We start from the raw sequence: 17,502 nt of genomic DNA, 5'->3' as shown, positions 1-17,502 counted from the left end.
GTCCACTTGAATGATATGTACACGTTACATTAATCATAATTGTATAATAATGTATAATAATATTTATTTATTTATGAACCGTTGTAATAGCAAAATGAAGACCGTGGTAAACGACGTAAAGAACTAGAAAAAAATAATGTTTTATTTCTAATATATAACTCCAACTTTTTGTGTGTGTTTATATATAATGAACTTTTTGAATTATACTGTTGTTGCACATATATATAATTATATTATTCTTATTAATGTACCTTGTGAAAATATTTGAAACCAAATTGGAAGAATCCAATACCGCAGAATCTGAGTGGCTTTTGCGTCACGTGCAATAGAAGTTGTGAAATCTAAATAAGTACAATAATACGGTTAATATACACATTTATAATTTTTTGCTTTTCCTTAAACTTAAATCGAAATTTATTTTAATATTGTTTTGCAGACACACGTTTATATTAAAACTTACATTTTCACAATTTTCAGTATTAAAAGTAGAGTACAATATCCTATTCATGAAGTTTTCTATTATATTGGCCTAACATCAATTATACAAAACATAATTAATATTATTTGCGATTGAATAATATAAACATTTAATGTTATTTGATAACAGAATAATAGTTAACAGAAAAAAGTATATTTTGCATTTTAATATAAATTTATAGTACCTTAATGCTAACTCTTTCGCACATATAATTAATCAGGAAAAGTTTAAAACAGTTTACGATGATCCAGAGTAGAATTAAGAAAATAAACTCTATTTTTTTATGAACATAATTAGAGATGTATATAATTTTGAACATTTCATTAAGAACTACTGCTATACAACCGAAATATATTGACATTTTGAGAGTCATCTGCATTCCAAATGTTGTATTTATTTCACGAGATATTTTTCGTAATTCCAAATGAAGATGTCTATATAAACGTAATATTAATTTTTGTTGCATAGAGTGGATATCATAATTATATAAAATTGGTATTGTATCTCTTACATCACAATCCACGTCAGAAATTTGCTGCTTAGAGTTTTTGACGTTCGGCATTGACGTGAATGTAACACGATATTTTCATAAGAATGTTGTGTTTCAAGTTTATTGTTTCTTGTAATTTCTTGAAAATATTTGTTAATTTGATCAAACTTAAGCTCTACATTCCTAAATGTAAAAAGTAATAATAGATAAATTTGTTATTTCAAATATATTATAATGTATTAAATATAATATTATGATATATTAATATATTAATTAATATTTTAAAAATGTTTCAAGTTTTATATATAAATAATAATATAATCACACAAATCAATATATATTAAAAAGCAATTTTTTTATATAAAAAATATACACCAACCCAAGAACAGTCGCGACAATCAAGTCTTCCGTAAGATTAACATTAAAGCAATAATTCAGTATGCAGGCAACATATATAGCTGTTAATAAATCAAGACCGTGCTCATATTTCAACCAGGCAGCTTCAAAATAGGTCAATATTATGATTATGATAAGCCATCCTATGACGAGCCATATTGTTCTTATATATAGCTTCTCGTAATTTGTCGTTACTCCGAGTTGTTTTAAAGTATTATCCACAATATTGAGTTTGTTCAGACAATTTCTGAATTTCTATTTCAAGCAGATAGCACACAAACAATCAGCGTTTTTCTAACAAGAAAATGTAATCAAGAGTCCTTCGATTTTGATTGACTTTGAATACGTTGTAGAGTGGCTAAAAACAAGAGACATATATTTTGTTATACGTGTGTGTGTGCTTTCTCACATATTTAAGAATTGAAACAATCCCTACAAACTGACACGGTATACTGATTTTGACAGAATATCGTGAAAATTTCAAGAAATGTAAAAAATGTTTAGATAAATGTTGTATGGTATTTAATTAACTATTTAAGCAGAAAGATACATAACAAATATAATATTTTAAAAATATATAAATGCACGATAAAGAGCATTAAATATCATACAACTTTTATCTAAATTATTTTTTTGTATCTCTTATAATTTTTACGATATTCTTTCAATATCAAATATATCGTCAACTTGTAAACGTTGTTTCAATCTCTAAACGTGCGTAGAACCATTTACAAAAAAAAAAAACACTTTTATTTTTAGCTATTTTATAACATATTCAAGGCCCACCAAATTCAGAGGGAGACACTTAGGTACATTTTCTTATAAAAACTTAATTTTATATTAATAATGCAGTTATTTTATTTGATAAAAAAGAGTATTATAATTATATATTTTTAGTAAAAAGTTAAATAAAAAATATTCTAAATTGGAAAATAAGTTATAGATTTCACAACTTGTTTTTTCAGATATGTAAACTGTCCAAATGTTACTTCAGCTATTGTTCTTAAGCAAATATATTGATTATATCGATTAAGATTCTTATCTTACCTTATTATGATAGACTCCAAAGACAATGGATATTAAAGTTAAAAAATTATTTGCCCAAAAGCAAATAAAGTATATGTTGGAATAATGACGCAAGTATGATATTACTGTATATGTCAGGAGAAAAACATAAATTGACCACAATAAAAAAATATATAGAAAACCAAACCATAGTCTTGAGTAACCTGACGGAAACTCGATAATTCTCATACCGCACACATAACTGATCAACAAGAGTGGCGACAAAACTGATCGAATACTGTTTGCCATGGCAGATACCGTTGCAATTGCCTACTGTGCTTTTTCCGTCGACCGGACGATAACGACGATGACGGGTGTTTTTAATTGCAATTGCTGTTATGCATATTGAAATAATCGATTTGCTGAATTTTTTATGTTATTAATTATCAAAGTCTATTAATCGATATGTTTTTACAAGAAACATATAATAAACGCAAATTTATATTTCTTAATATTTTTGACTATATTTCTTGTTTAAATTATTTTGTAATGATATTATATAGATACAAATAATTAATAAATAATTTTTGTTTAATTATTGCATTAATCAAAGAGTGTAATACTTGAGTTTGGTGAATAAAAAATGTAATAGTAACACATATATAAATATATACAAACAGTATTTTGTACCTGTTCTGAGCAATATTACTTTTTAATATATTAGCAACATTTGTATTGTTTGATAAAATATACCTGTAAAATTAATTTTATGTGAAAATTATTATAGCCATGAATAGAACAAAGAAGCAAAGTTAACGTAAAACTAAAGTAAAACAGTAGTTACATTTTTCAAGTTTTTTGCGTTTGTTGTAAAAAAATAACAAATATTACTAAACATTTTTAGCAAGAATGTATAACTGGTTGACAACATTTAAGAAATGATTATATTACGTACTGAATGTTGTACATCGAAAACTGTGCGTATTTTATTAATCATCATTTTTTAGAAATTATTTCCGTGTGTGTGTTTGAACCAGTATGACTACAACAGTTGCAATATTTTTGGAAAACTAAAAAAAATTAATATTTTTTTAAAATTATTTTTTACTATTTTAGTTGTTTATAAATAATTATATGGTAACAACGTACCCCGTAAAGGAATTTGAAACCAAATTGAAAAAGACCAAGTCCGTGGAATCTAAGTGGCGTATAAGTCATTCGTAACAAAAGTTGCGAAACCTGTTTTCACATAATGAACTACTTAATGCATGCACTTTTTGGTTCTTTCTATTTGCTTTCGTTTCTAAGATATTTTAATTTTTCAGTGTTTCCGTTTTTTCTTCAAACGCGTTTTTCTAGCAAAAGGTGATAATTATAAAACTTCTTTTTGGTCTCGTGCGATAAAGCTTTTCAAGATCTTTCAAATGAGACCTATGTTTGCCTATTTATTTGCTTTCGTTTTTGAGATATTTTAGTTTTTTGGTTTTTCTTTTAATCGCGATTTTCCTCTAAACGGTGATAGATAAAGGCTTATTTCTAGTCTCGTTCAATAAGACTTTTCGAGATCTTTTTTACTCCAGTTTAAATAAACATTCATTTTTATAAATCAAATTTATATTGAAACTTACATTTTGTTGAACTTTTACATCCGAAGTAGAATGTAACATTTTTGTAAAATCTCTTGTTGCATTTGCCTAAAATATATAATATAGAATTGAAGCCGTACTTAATCTAATGATGTTAATAGCTTATAAATTTTTTTATATTATTTAATTTAGCATTTATTTTAAAAATAAATTTCAAGTAAAGATTTTAAACTTAAATCAAATAAAAAACAGTTAAAATTAAGTAGAATTGATACCTTATTGCTGACTTTTTCACATATGCAATTAATTAGAAGTAATCTGAAGGTATACAGAGACAATTTAAATAGTGACATGGAAACGTACACCATATTTCTGTTGATATAATTATTGATGAGCATACTATTAAAAACTTCACGTAATCCCCATGCCACATAACCGAAATAACATCCTATTTTCAGAGTCATTTGTATTCCGAATATCGTGTTGACTTCACGAGATATTTTATGTAATTCCACATAAAGATGTCTGCATAAGAGTGAAGTATTAAGTTCTGTTACATAGTGTGTTGCAATTTATTTTTGCATTAATTCTTACATTACAATCCACGTCATCCATTCGTTGCATAGAGTTTTCGGAAATTTGCCTCGCGTCAGATGTAATGCGGGATTTTCCCAAGTTTGCTTTACCGCAAGTTTATTACCTTTTAGCAATTGTTGAAGATATTCGTTCACTTGATCAAACTTTAGTCCTATGTATCTAAATAAATATGTAAAAAATTAATATAGGAAAATATTTATTATTAAAAATATTATTTTTAGATTTATTACATTAAAGTTCTTAAAAATAAACTGATTTATTTTTTTGAACTATCGTAATATTGTTTCACAAATTTATGTAGATAATATTATGTTGCATTTTGTTTGCACAAAAAATGTACTAACCCAAGAATGCTCGTAATTGCTATATCACCGATAAAATTTATAAAATTGCAAAGATTTAGCATAAAGACAATATATACAGATATTGCAGTATCAAGATGATATTAATTTCCAAACCATAGAAATTGTCCATAAGTCGTTAATATGCATATGACGCACCATCCTAAGACAAGCCATACTACTCTTATTAGTAATTTTTGATAATCTGTTGTTGTTCCGAGATTTTCCAGCGTGTCGTCGATTATAGCGAGTTTATTGAAACAATCTCTTAATTTCTAGCAGAATAAGACAACATGCATTTGAGATAATATTTGAATTTCGATACAGAAAATAATGTGGATATATCGTGGAAATGATCAGAGTTTATCTAAAAGTTTGACAATCTTATGGCTTACGGATGCTTTACGTCCGTATTTATTTAATTTCTCAAAAAGATATAATATAATGTAATATTATTTTTAAATGTAAAAATTTTAATTATTTGTTTCAAATTATTGCTGATATGTATATTACCAAGATTACGTATTGTCAGTACGTGTACGTGTGTGTATGTGTAGATTGATGTTAACATTCTCCTACCTTTTTATAATACACTTCAGAAACAATTGATATTAACACTGTGATAATGTTCAGTCGTAGACAAATATGATAAATTATACTGTAATGAACTATATAAGATAGTACTGTATGTATTAAGAGAAAAGAATAAATCGGCCACAATAGCAATATGTACAAGAGATTGAAACATAATTTTGCGTGATCTGCAGGAAATTCGATTATTCGTAAACCAAACACATAACTGATTATTATAAGCGACCATAAAACCGTACGAATGCTTTTCGTCATGGTGCGTATTTCCGCAATCTGGATTATAACTGCATTTTCTGTGCTGTCAGTTGCACAGAATGATAATAAAACACATTTTTGTGGCATTAATTGTTGCACTTCTGTATTATAAAATAATCGATTTAATGAAATGATGCATTGTGAACTTCTGAAACAGAACTATGGATGGACAGTGTTTTTTTTTTTACGAGAGATTAATTCATTCCTGTGACATATATTGATGTTCTTAGCATATTTATTTTTTTATACTTGATGAATTGTACAATGTCATTATACATAAAATTATTATATTGCAGATAGTGTTTTTTAACCAGTTGAGTGGTAATGTATCATATATGTACATTTCTAAATAACTCCACTAATTTTCAATAGATTTGCATAAAACTTGATATCCTAAGGTTTATTGGGCTGCTGAACTCAAATCTGTTATCAAAATTGCAAAATTCAAAATGGCGGATCCAATATGGCGACTGTTAATTGTTAAAACGACTAAAATATTAGAGTTAGGTAAAATATGTATAAGACCTTATTTGTAGAACTTGTTATGAGTTTCATTTTTTGTTTAACAACTTTTTTCGTACAATGAATATTTTCTGAAATAATTAACAAACACAGTTTTATTTTTTAACCTTTGAGGGGGGCTGGGGGGCGGAGGGAGCATTTGCGTCAAAAATCCATTTGAAAATATTATTTACTAGATAAAATAAGTATTTTGGCTAAATATAAGCCAAATCGGAAGTGATAGCTTTTCAAAAGTTTACCTTCCTTTTTTGATCCACCTCCACTTTTGACTGGAAAGTCGTAGTAAACATTTTTAAAAATCATTGTTCTTCTCTTGAAACGCCCTTTCAAATGATCCTCACTCGACCCATAGTGCCATTTAACATTTTACACCCTTATTCTGCCCTCCCCCGCCCCCAGGAGGTAGGGAGGGGGGGGGGGATCTACACTCATTCCGAAAAGTTGCTTTTCCGAAAACTTTGAACCCATGTTTCACCGTTTTTTGATATTCTAACTTTTGGCTCTTACCACTTTTGGCACAAATCTTTCGGAAAAGTCTACCACTCAACTGGTTAATTAATATGTAAGAAGGAATCTCGTAATAATAAAGCAATAAATAAGTAAAAACAGTATTTACAACAAACTGCATTTGAATATTATAGTAATATATTTTTGCAATATTAAATATATTTTTTGATAAAATATCTACATGCATAAAACTGACATAAAAACTCGTTTTTATAACAACAAGCAAAAAAAAAAGGTGAAATTGGCATACAATTGAAGAAAAAGTATAGCCTTATTTTCTTAGCTTTTTATGTTTGCTGTAAGAAGAATAACAAATATTACAAAACATTTTGAGCAGAAGTGTATAACTAAAAAAAATATCTTTGCAAAATAGTTATATATTACATACTGAATGTAATATATCGACAATACTTACTTCAATTTGTATATGTCATGAATTATAGATTTTTAGTCACTATTTCTGTATGCGCTTGCACTAGTATGACTAAAACAGTTGCAATAGTTTTTGAGAACTGAAAGAGAGTAATACCACTTTTTAAATACTTTTGATTGTTTCAATTATTGACAGATAGTAATGTGATATTTACAAACTTACCTTGAGAAGAAATTCAAAACCAAATTGGAATAGATCAAGCCCACAAAATCTAAGTGGCGCGTAAGTTATTTGCAACAATAGTTGAGAAATCTGAATTTATTAATACAATAAATTATTTCTCATATATGTTTCTAATTTCTCGTTTTTACTTAAATGTTCATCACTGTTTATTTTAATACTGTTTATTTTAAATTATTTAATATTTAAATCAAAGTTTTATTGTAAAACTTACATTTTTACGGATTTCTGTATTAGAAGTAGAATATGACATTGTATTTATAATATTTCCTGTTGCTTTAGCCTAAAATATATGGTATGAAGTCTCTGGTATAACACACACACAACTCTAATCTACTACTAAAAATTTTAATATTAATTACTTAATCTCTCTCTCTCTCCCTCTCCCTGTCCCCCCCTCCCCCTTTTTCTCTCTTCCTCCTCCCTCTCTCTCTCTTCCTTTCTCTCGTTAAAAAGAGATTTTAAATTGTATTTTAAATCTGTACGAAGAATTGATACCTTGATGCAGACTTTTTCACACATCCAATTAATGAGAAACAATCTGAATACATCTAGGAATAGTGTATATAGTAGCATGATAATGATCGTCATACTTCCATTGAGATAATTTTTTACGAGAATAAAATTAAAAATTTCTCGCAATTCCAATATTATGTTACCGAAATAACATAACATTTTGAGAGTTATTTGTGTTGCGAATATCGAGTTTACTTCATGAGATATTTTACGTAATTCGACATGAAGATGTCTGTATAAGTAAAGTATTAAATTCGGTCACACGGAAACATAGACAGTTTATTATATTTACATTAATTCTTACATAACAATCCACGTCACCCATTCTTTGTATTGAGTTTTTGGAAATGTCTGTTGCGTTGAATATAATGTGGGATTTTTCCAAACTTGTTTTTCTTTTACCTCAAGTTTGTTATTTTTTAATAATTCTTGAAGATATTTGTTAACTTGGTCGAACTTTAGTCCTACGTAACTAAATATGACAAAAATGGTATGTAATAGTACTTATTTTGAAATATATTTAGATTTATTTTTATACCCAAATGTTTAAAAATTTATAAAAAAATTAAGTTTTTATCTATTATGATTTATGATACACTGATCTAAGTTTATAATAAATTTCTTATAATGTATTTTGTTAATGTAAATTCGTAGTTGAACACAGTAAATTTGTTATGATGTGTTTTATACATGTAAAAAATGTACTTACCCAAGAATGCTTGCAATCGTTATATCACCAATAAAGTTCAGAAAATGGCAATAATATAGTATAAAAATGACATATACAGCTGTTGGAGTATCAAGGTGATAAAACTTTGCAAACCATGAAGATCTTCCATAGATAATTGTTATGTACGTCATATAATATCCTAAGACAAGCCATACTATTCTTGTTTGTAGTTTACGATAATCCGTTGTTGTTCCGAGATTTTCCAGTGTATTGTCGATCATATCAAGTTTATTTAGACATTTTCTAAATTTCTAATAAAATAAGATAATATGCAATTGAGATAAAATCTGAATTTCCGTACAGAAGATAAATAGTGTTTATTTAAAAGTTTGAAAGTAAGAGTTTTATATATAATGTCACCCGTTTTAAATTACTGGTCATATACCGTACAGATTACATATTGTAAGTATATTGTATATTAACATTTTTCTACCTTTTTATACTGTACTGTAGAAACAATTGTCAAAAACACTGTAAGAATGTTCACTCCTAGACAAATATGATATGTTAAGCAGTAATGAGCTATGTAAGACATAACTGTATATCTTAAAAGAAAACAGTAAATTGACCATAAAAGCAATATGTACAATAGATTAAAACATAATTTTGCGCGACTTATTGGAAATGCAATAATTTGTAGACCAAACACGTAATTGATTATCATGAGCGGCCGTAAAATCGTACAAATGTTTTTTGTCATTGCAAGTGTCTTCGCGATCCGAATTAGAACTGCATTTTCTGTGCTGTCAGTTGTACAGAATAGTAATGAAAACGTATTTTTGTGTTATTAAATGTCGCACTTCTATATACTAAAATAATCGATTTAATGAAATAATGCATTGCGAATTTCTGAAACAGAAATATGGATAGACAGTGTTTTTTTTTACGAGAGACTAATTTCTGTGACATATATTGATGTTCTTAGCATATTAATTTTTTTTATATTTGATGAATTGTACAATGTCATTATACATAAAATTATTATATTGCAGATAGTGTTTTTTAAATTAATAGGAAGGAATTTCGTAATAATAAAACAACAAATGAGTAAAAACAGTATTTACAACAAACTGCATTTGAACGGGAGGATCTCAACTGCTTACATTTCCATTTGCCAACAGTTCCGTTTGCCCACAACATTTTACCGAGAGCTTCAATTGCCGACATTCTCGATTGCTTACAGAGCGATTGCCTACAAGCATTATTACGCACATTTAAAAAGTAAAAATACAAACGTACGTTTGCACACAAGACATTATTGCACACATACACATTGCACACATGACATTATTGCGCACATACACATTGCACACATAATATTATTGCGCATATTCTTTCCAAAACAAGGTTCAACATGGGTTTACAATTTTGTTTGTGAACCTTGGTTAACCTTGTTAGGTTTACCTTGTTAGGTATAACCTGAGTAGGATTTGTTATTTGTTTTACGCGAGGGAAAGGCTTCGCCCCGTAGGGGCGAAGTCCTCCGCCGCCTACGCGTGAAATTTCAAACAAAGCGAGGTTCAACGTGGGTTTACGAGTTTCTATATAAAGCGCAATAATGTCATGTGCGCAATGTGTATGTGTGCAATAATGTCTTGTGTGCAAATGTACGTTTGTATTTTTAATTTTTAAATGTGCGCAATAATGTCATGTGTGCAATGTGTATGAGTGCAATAATGTCTTGTGTGCAAACGTACGTTTGTATTTTTAATTTTTAAATGTGCGCAATAATGCTTGTAGGCAATCGCTTTGTAGGCAATCGGGAATGTCGGCAATTGAAGCTGTCAGCAAAATGTTGTGAGCAAACGAAGCTGTTGGCAAATGGGAATGTAGGCAGTTGAACCCCTCTCTATTTAAACATTATAGCAATATATTTTTGCAATATTAAATGTATTTTTTGATAAAATATCTACATGCATAAAACTGACATAAAAACTCGTTTTTATAATAACAAGCAGAAAAAAGAGGTAAAATCGGCATACACTGAAGAAAAAATATAGCTTTATTTTCTTAGCTTCTTATGTTTGCTGTAAGAAGAATAACAAAATTACAAAACATTTTGAGCAGGAGTGTATAACTAAAAAAAATCTTTGTAAAATGTAATATATTGACAATACTTTCTTACAACATAACTTACTTTTATTTGTATATTCCATAAATTATAGATTTTTAGTCACTATTTCTGTATGCGTTTGAACTAGTATGACTAAAACAGTTGCAACAGTTTTCGCGAACTAAAAGAAAGTAATACCGCTTTTTAAATACTTCTGATTGTTTCAATTATTGACACATAATAATGTGACATTTACAAACTTACCAGGAGAAGAAATTTAAAACCAAATTGGAATAGATCAAGCCCACAAAATTTAAGTGGCGCGTAAGTTATTTGTAACAATAGTTGAGAAATCTGAATTTATTAATACAATAAATTATTTCTCATATATGTTTCTAACTTCTTGTTTTTACTTAAATGTTCATCACTGCTTATTTTAATACTGTTTATTTTAAATTATTTAATATTTAAATCAAAGTTTTATTGTAAAACTTACATTTTTACGGATTTCTGTATTAGAAGTAGAATATGACATTGTATTTATAATATTTCCTGTTGCTTTAGCCTAAAATATATGGTATGAAATCTCTGGTATGACACACAACTCTAATCTACTAATAAAAATTTTAATATTAATTACTTAATCTCTCTCTCTCTCTCCTTCTCCCTGTCCCCCCTCCCCTGTTTCTCTCTTTTCCTCCCCCACCTCTCTCTCTCTCTCTCTCTCTCTCTCTCTCTCTCTCTCTCTCTCTCTTTTTCTCTCTCGTTAAAAAGAAGTTCTAAATTGTATTTTAAATCTGTACGAAGAATTGATACCTTGATGCAGACTTTTTCACACATCCAATTAATGAGAAACAATCTGAATACATCTAGGAATAGTGTATATAGTACCATGATAATGTACGTCATACTTCCATTTACATAATTTTTTACGAGAATAAAATTAGAAATTTCTCGCAATCCCAATGTTATGTTACCGAAATAACATAACATTTTGAGGGTCATTTGTGTTGCGAATATCGAGTTTACTTCATGAGATATTTCACGTAATTCGACGTGAAGATGTCTGTATAAATAAAGTATTAAATTCGATCACACGGAGAGATAGACAATTTATTATATTTACATGAATTCTTACATAACAATCCACGTCACCCATTCTTTGTATTGAGTTTTTGGAAATCTGTGTTGCATTGAATATAATGTGAGATTTTTCCAAACTCGTTCTTCTTTTACTTCAAGTTTGTTATTTCTTAATAATTCTTGAAGATATTCATTAACTTGGTCGAACTTTAGTCCTACGTAACTAAATATGACAAAAATGGTATGCAATAGTACTTATTTTGAAATATATTTAGATTTATTTTTATACTTAAATGTTTAAAAATTTATAAAAAAATTAAGTTTTTATCTATTATGATTTATGATACACTGATCTAAATTTATAATAAATTTTTTATAATGTATTTTGTTAATGTAAATTCGTAGTTCAACACAGTAAATTTGTTATGATGTGTTTTATACATGTAAGAAATGTACTTACTCAAGAATGCTTGCAATCGTTATATCACCAATAAAGTTCATAAAATGGCAATAATGTTGTATAAACATGACATATATAGCTGTTGGAGTATCAAAGTGATAATACTTTACAAGCCATAAAGATTTTCCATAGATAATTGTTATGTACGTCATACAATATCCTAAGACAAGCCATACTATTCTTGTTTGTAGCTTATGATAATCCGTTGTTACTCCGAGATTTTCCAGTGTATCGTCAATCATATCGAGTTTATTTAGACATTTTCTAAACTTCTAATAAAATAAGATAATATGCAATTGAGATAAAATCTGAATTTCCGTACAGCAGATAAATAGTATTTATTTAAAAGTTTGAAAGTAAGAGTTTTTTATAATGTCACCCGTTTTAAATTACTGGTCATATACCGTACAGATTACATATTGTAAGTATATTGTATATTAACATTTTTCTACCTTTTTATACTGTACTGTAGAAACAATTGTCAAAAACACTGTAAGAATGTTCACTCTTAGACAAATATGATATGTTAAGCAGTAATGAGCTATGTAAGACATAACTGTATATCTTAAGAGAAAACAGTAAATTGACCATAAAAGCAATATGTACAATAGATTAAAACATAATTTTGCGCGACTTATTGGAAATGCAATAATTTGTAGACCAAACACGTAATTGATTATCATGAGCGGCCGTAAAATCGTACAAATGCTTTTTGTCATTGCAAGTGTCTTCGCGATCCGAATTAGAACTGCATTTTCTGTGCTGTCAGTTGTACAGAATAGTAATGAAAACGCATTTTTGTGTTATTAAATGTTGCACTTCTATATACTAAAATAATCGATTTAATGAAATAATGCATTGCGAATTTCTGAAACAGAAATATGGATAGACAGTGTTTTTTTTTACGAGAGGCTAATTTCTGTGACATATATTGATGTTCTTAGCATATTAATTTTTTTTATATTTGATGAATTATACAATGTCATTATACATAAAATTATTATATTGCAGATAGTGTTTTTTAAATTAATAGGAAGGAATCCCGTAATAATAAAACAACAAATGAGTAGAAACAGTATTTACAACAAATTGCATTTGAACATTATACCAATATATTTTTGCAATATTAAATGTATTTTTTGATAAAATATCTACATGCATAAAACTGACATAAAAACTCGTTTTTATAACAACAAGCAGAAAAAAGAGGTAAAATTGGCATACACTGAAAAAAAAATATAGCCTTATTTTCTTAGCTTGTTATGTTTGCTGTAAGAAGAATAACAAATATTACAAAACATTTTGAGCAGGAGTGTATAACTGAAAAAAAAAACATCTTTGTAAAATGTAATATATTGACAATACTTACTTACATCATAACTTACTTTTATTTGTATATTCCATAAATTATAGATTTTTAGTCACTATTTCTGTATGCGCTTGCACTAGTATAACTAAAACAGTTGCAATAGTTTTTGAGAACTGAAAGAGAGTAATACCACTTTTTAAATACTTTTGATTGTTTCAATTATTGACAGATAGTAATGTGATATTTACAAACTTACCTTAAAAAGAAATTTAAAACCAAATTGGAATAAATCAAGCCCACAAAATCTAAGTGGCGCGTAGGTTATTTGTAACAATAGTTGAGAAATCTGAATTTATTAATACAATAAATTATTTTTCATATATGTTTCTAACTTTTCGTTTTTACTTAAATGTTCGTTACTGTTTATTTTAATACGTCAAAGTTTTATTGTCAAACTTACATTTTTACGGACTTCTGTATTAGAAGTAGAATATGTCATTGTATTTATAATTTCTCCTGTTGCTTTAGCCTAAAATATATGGTATAAAGTCTTTGGTATAACATCTCTAATCTACTAATGAAAATTTTAATATTAATAATCACACAATATCTCTTTCTCTCTCTGTTTCTTTCTCTCTCTGTCTCTCTCTCTCTCTCTCTCTCTCTCTCTCTCTCTCTCTCTCTCTCTCTCTCTCTCTCTCTCTCTCTCTCTCTCTCTCTCTCTCTCTCTCTCTCTCTCTCTCTCTCTCTCTCTCTCTCTCTCTCTCTCTCTCTCTCTCTCTCTCTCTCTCTCTCGTTAAAAAGAGGTTTTAAATGGTACGAAGAATTGATACCTTGACGCAGACTTTTTCGCACATCCAATTAATGAGAAACAATCTGAATACATTTAAGAATAGTATATATAGTGTCATTATAATGTACATCATACTTCCATTAATATAATTATTAATGAGGATTAAATTAAAAACTTCTCGCAACCCCAATGTTATGTCACCGAAAAAACATAGCATTTTGAGGGTCATTTGTGTTGCGAATATCGAGTTTATTTCATGAGATATTTCACGTAATTCGACGTGAAGATGTCTGTATAAATGAAGTATTAAATTCGGTCACATGGACATATTAGACAGTTTATTATATTTACATTAATTCTTACATAACAATCCACGTCATCCATTCTTTGTATTGAGTTTTTGGAAATGTCTGTTGCGTTGAGTATAATGTGGGATTTTTCCAAACTCGTTCTTCTTTTACTTCAAGTTTGTTATTTTTTAATAATTCTTGAAGATATTTATTAACTTGGTCGAACTTTAGTTCTACGTAACTAAATATGACAAAAATGTTATGCAATAGTACTTATTTTGAAATATATTTAGATTTATTTTTATACCCAAATGTTTAAAAATTTATAAAAGTTAAGTTTTTATCTATTATGCTTTATGATACACTGATCTAAATTTATAATAAATTTCTTATGATGTATTTTGTACATGTAAATTTATAGTTGAACACAGTAAATTTGTTATGATGTGTTTTATACATGTAAGAAATGTACTTACCCTAGAATGCTTGCAATTGTTATATCACCAATAAAATTCATAAAACGGCAATAATTTAGTATAACGGTAATATATACAGCTGTTGGGGTATCAAGATTATAGTACTCTGCAAACCATGAGGATTCTCCGTAGATAACTGATATGTACATCATACACCATCCTAAGACAAGCCATACTACTCTTCTTTGTAGCTTACGATAATCCGTTGTCGCTCCGAGATTTTCCAGTGTATCGTCGATCATAGCGAGTTTATTTAGACATTTTCTAAATTTCTAATAAAATAAGGTAACACACAATTGAGATAAAATCTGAATTTTTCGTACAGAAGATAAATAATAAGTGTTTCTTTAAAAGTTTGAAAGTAAGAGTTCTCTCTACAATGTCACCCGTTTTAAATTACTGGTCATATACCGTACAGATTGCATATTGTAAGTATATTGTATGTTAACATTCTTCTACCTTTTTATACTGTACTGTAGAAACAATTGTCAAAAACACTATAAGAACGTTTATTCGTAGACAAATATGATATATTAAGCAGTAATGGACTATGTAAGACATTGCCGTATATATTAGGAGAAAACAGAAAATTGACCACAAAAGCAATATGTACAATAAATTAAAACATAATTTTGCGTGACTTATTGGAAATGCAATAATTCGTAAACCAAACACATAATTGATTATCATGAGCGGCCATAAAATTGTACAAATGCTTTTTGTCATGTCGAGTGTCTTCGCGATCCGAATTAGAACTACATTTTCTTTGCTGGAAATTGCGTAGAATAGCACTAAGAATGTATCTTTTTAATTCCAATTATTGCATTATTCGTTCATTGCATTTGTTAACATTAAAGTAATTGATCTGAAATTATGCATCACGAATGCATTAGAGCAGAAGTATTAATGGACATATTTTGTAATAATGTAAATGTAAATATAAATTTAATAATAAAATAATGCTTTTTTGTGTTGAGGCAATCATTTCTGACGTAAATACTAATGTTGCTCTTAGCATTTATTCTTTTTTTTACAACTGTTGAATTATATAATGATATTATTACTAAAATTATTACATAGAATGTAGTGTTTTTTAAATCAATATTATCTAAATCAAAATAATAAAGCAATAAGTAATTACAAACAATATGTACAGTATTATATTACATTTAAACATTATTGTAATATAAAAATGTATTTGTTGATAAAATATTTTTTTTAAACTAATTTTTTATTAGAACTTGTTTTTATAACGACAAACAGAAAAAAGAAAAAAGTGGTGAAATCAATATAAGTGAAAGTAAGTTCGATAATTCTTAAACCAAATGTATAACTGGTAGATGATGAAAACATGAATGCTCTTGGTTATAGCAGGTATCATTGAAATTCGGAACTGCATTTTTGCTGGTGACACAATCGCACTAGATAATATTGATAACATATCTTTGTAATTGTTATTATTGTGTTTATCTTTGAAATAATCGACCTGCTAAAATTATATACCGTAAGTTATCGAAATAGAGCCGTTGATAACTATGTCATGTGTTTTACATATAAAAAATTTATTTTTTTATCAAATGTGAATATTGTTCTGAGCATACTTATTTCTTTATTTTGTTTTTTTTATACTTGGTGGATCATGTTTATGATTGATGTTATACAAAAAATTTTTACGTAAGGAATAAAGTAATAGTGTTTTTTTTAAATCAGTATCAATTTATAATCTAACACAAATAATATTTACAATTGCTTTTTATTTAGTTTCATTTGTGGTCCTTGTGGATGTGTTTGTATAACGAATAATATATCATTGCAATGTAATTCACACACTAGAAAAATTATTTGGTATGTATTATTTTGTATATTAAAATTTTAACACACACACACAATAATCAATATTTATCTACATATTACTATTATTCTTATAATAATATATATAGTTTTTAATAAATATTTTACTTCTGATATATGCTGAGTTAAATTTGAATCGACTTTTAAGTTTGAAATTTTGAAAACTAGTAACACTATTTATCGAAAAACAAAAGCTACGGATCTGAAAAACAAATTTGTAGTTAAAATAAAAAAGTCTCCGTAATAATTGCAATAGAAATTGTGTGATCTGTAAATAATTATTAAATTGAAAAAGTGTAAATTTGTGTTAATATATATTTACATCAAAATCCTCGCTTACATTTTCCTGTGTGTTGACATCAAAAATAAGATTTGTCAATCCGTTAAAATGTACTTCTGTTTGGTTTGCCTAATGTTAACAAAGTTTTATTAATAATTATGCATATTTAGGTTAAAATATGCAGAAGATTTATTTGTGTGGAAATAATAAACATACCTTATTGCAAATTTTTTCACAGATGTAATTAAAGACAACCATTTTTATGATGCCGGTTATAGCC

The 17,502-nt window shown here is 27.7% G+C and overlaps 2 protein-coding genes and 3 long non-coding RNA genes across 11 annotated transcripts; all 5 read right to left on the bottom strand.

The window, feature by feature from the left end:
• Positions 1–30: 30 nt before the first annotated feature.
• LOC136998626 (uncharacterized) lies at positions 31–2,817 on the bottom strand. 2 transcript variants are annotated; one of them, XR_010889208.1, is made up of 4 exons: positions 990–2,817; positions 461–529; positions 252–341; positions 31–123 (listed from the first exon to the last, which is right to left on the bottom strand). It is a non-coding gene; the product is annotated as an uncharacterized lncRNA (long non-coding RNA). The 2 variants fall into 2 exon arrangements; XR_010889207.1 differs by having other exon boundaries at positions 252–529.
• A 2,750-nt stretch (positions 2,818–5,567) lies between these two features.
• LOC136998641 (uncharacterized) lies at positions 5,568–7,794 on the bottom strand. Its single transcript, XR_010889223.1, has 4 exons — positions 7,596–7,794; positions 7,364–7,453; positions 7,184–7,280; positions 5,568–7,064 (listed from the first exon to the last, which is right to left on the bottom strand). It is a non-coding gene; the product is annotated as an uncharacterized lncRNA (long non-coding RNA).
• Positions 7,795–8,247: 453 nt separating this feature from the next.
• LOC136998642 (uncharacterized) lies at positions 8,248–9,885 on the bottom strand. The gene is made up of 2 exons (XR_010889224.1): positions 8,607–9,885; positions 8,248–8,369 (listed from the first exon to the last, which is right to left on the bottom strand). It is a non-coding gene; the product is annotated as an uncharacterized lncRNA (long non-coding RNA).
• A 443-nt stretch (positions 9,886–10,328) lies between these two features.
• Positions 10,329–12,919, bottom strand: LOC136998640 (uncharacterized). The gene is made up of 6 exons (XM_067351686.1): positions 12,224–12,919; positions 11,819–11,986; positions 11,497–11,746; positions 11,177–11,245; positions 10,945–11,034; positions 10,329–10,861 (listed from the first exon to the last, which is right to left on the bottom strand). Exons 1-6 carry the CDS (start codon positions 12,463–12,465, stop codon positions 10,787–10,789), a joined length of 894 nt encoding a protein of 297 aa, XP_067207787.1. The 5' UTR covers positions 12,466–12,919; the 3' UTR covers positions 10,329–10,786.
• A 115-nt stretch (positions 12,920–13,034) lies between these two features.
• Positions 13,035–16,347, bottom strand: LOC136998639 (uncharacterized). Of its 6 annotated transcripts, none has more exons than XM_067351681.1 (8): positions 15,551–16,345; positions 15,092–15,363; positions 14,689–14,856; positions 14,366–14,615; positions 13,993–14,061; positions 13,789–13,878; positions 13,593–13,705; positions 13,035–13,492 (listed from the first exon to the last, which is right to left on the bottom strand). In XM_067351681.1, the coding sequence occupies exons 1-7, from the start codon at positions 15,815–15,817 to the stop codon at positions 13,631–13,633; spliced, it is 1,191 nt and encodes a 396-aa protein (XP_067207782.1). In that variant the 5' UTR covers positions 15,818–16,345; the 3' UTR covers positions 13,035–13,492; positions 13,593–13,630. The 6 variants fall into 6 exon arrangements, with proteins under 6 accessions (XP_067207782.1, XP_067207784.1, XP_067207783.1 ...); XM_067351683.1 differs by having other exon boundaries at positions 13,597–13,705; XM_067351682.1 differs by having other exon boundaries at positions 13,609–13,705.
• Positions 16,348–17,502: the final 1,155 nt, after the last annotated feature.

This window comes from Linepithema humile, chromosome 3 (genome assembly GCF_040581485.1).
Source record: "Linepithema humile isolate Giens D197 chromosome 3, Lhum_UNIL_v1.0, whole genome shotgun sequence".
NCBI lineage: Eukaryota > Metazoa > Arthropoda > Insecta > Hymenoptera > Formicidae > Linepithema > Linepithema humile.
Note: the sequence above shows the minus strand (reverse complement) of the source record. Positions and strands in the feature narration are given on the sequence as shown.

Excerpts from the sequence above, each read along its gene's own strand:
- LOC136998640 (XM_067351686.1), bottom strand. The coding sequence starts at position 12,465 with ATGATTGACGATACACTGGAAAATCTCGGAGTAACAACGGATTATCAT. Across the intron at positions 11,987-12,223 it reads ACGATTGCAAGCATTCTTGA|TTACGTAGGACTAAAGTTCG; the intron begins GTAAGTACATTT and ends TGTCATATTTAG. Across the intron at positions 11,035-11,176 it reads ATACAGAAATCCGTAAAAAT|ATTTCTCAACTATTGTTACA; the intron begins GTAAGTTTTACA and ends TAATAAATTCAG.
- LOC136998639 (XM_067351679.1), bottom strand. The coding sequence starts at position 15,817 with ATGACAAAAAGCATTTGTACAATTTTATGGCCGCTCATGATAATCAAT. Across the intron at positions 14,616-14,688 it reads TGGATGACGTGGATTGTTAT|ACATCTTCACGTCGAATTAC; the intron begins GTAAGAATTAAT and ends TCATTTATACAG. Across the intron at positions 13,706-13,788 it reads GTTTTAAATTTCTTTTTAAG|TTCTCAAAAACTATTGCAAC; the intron begins GTAAGTTTGTAA and ends ACTCTCTTTCAG.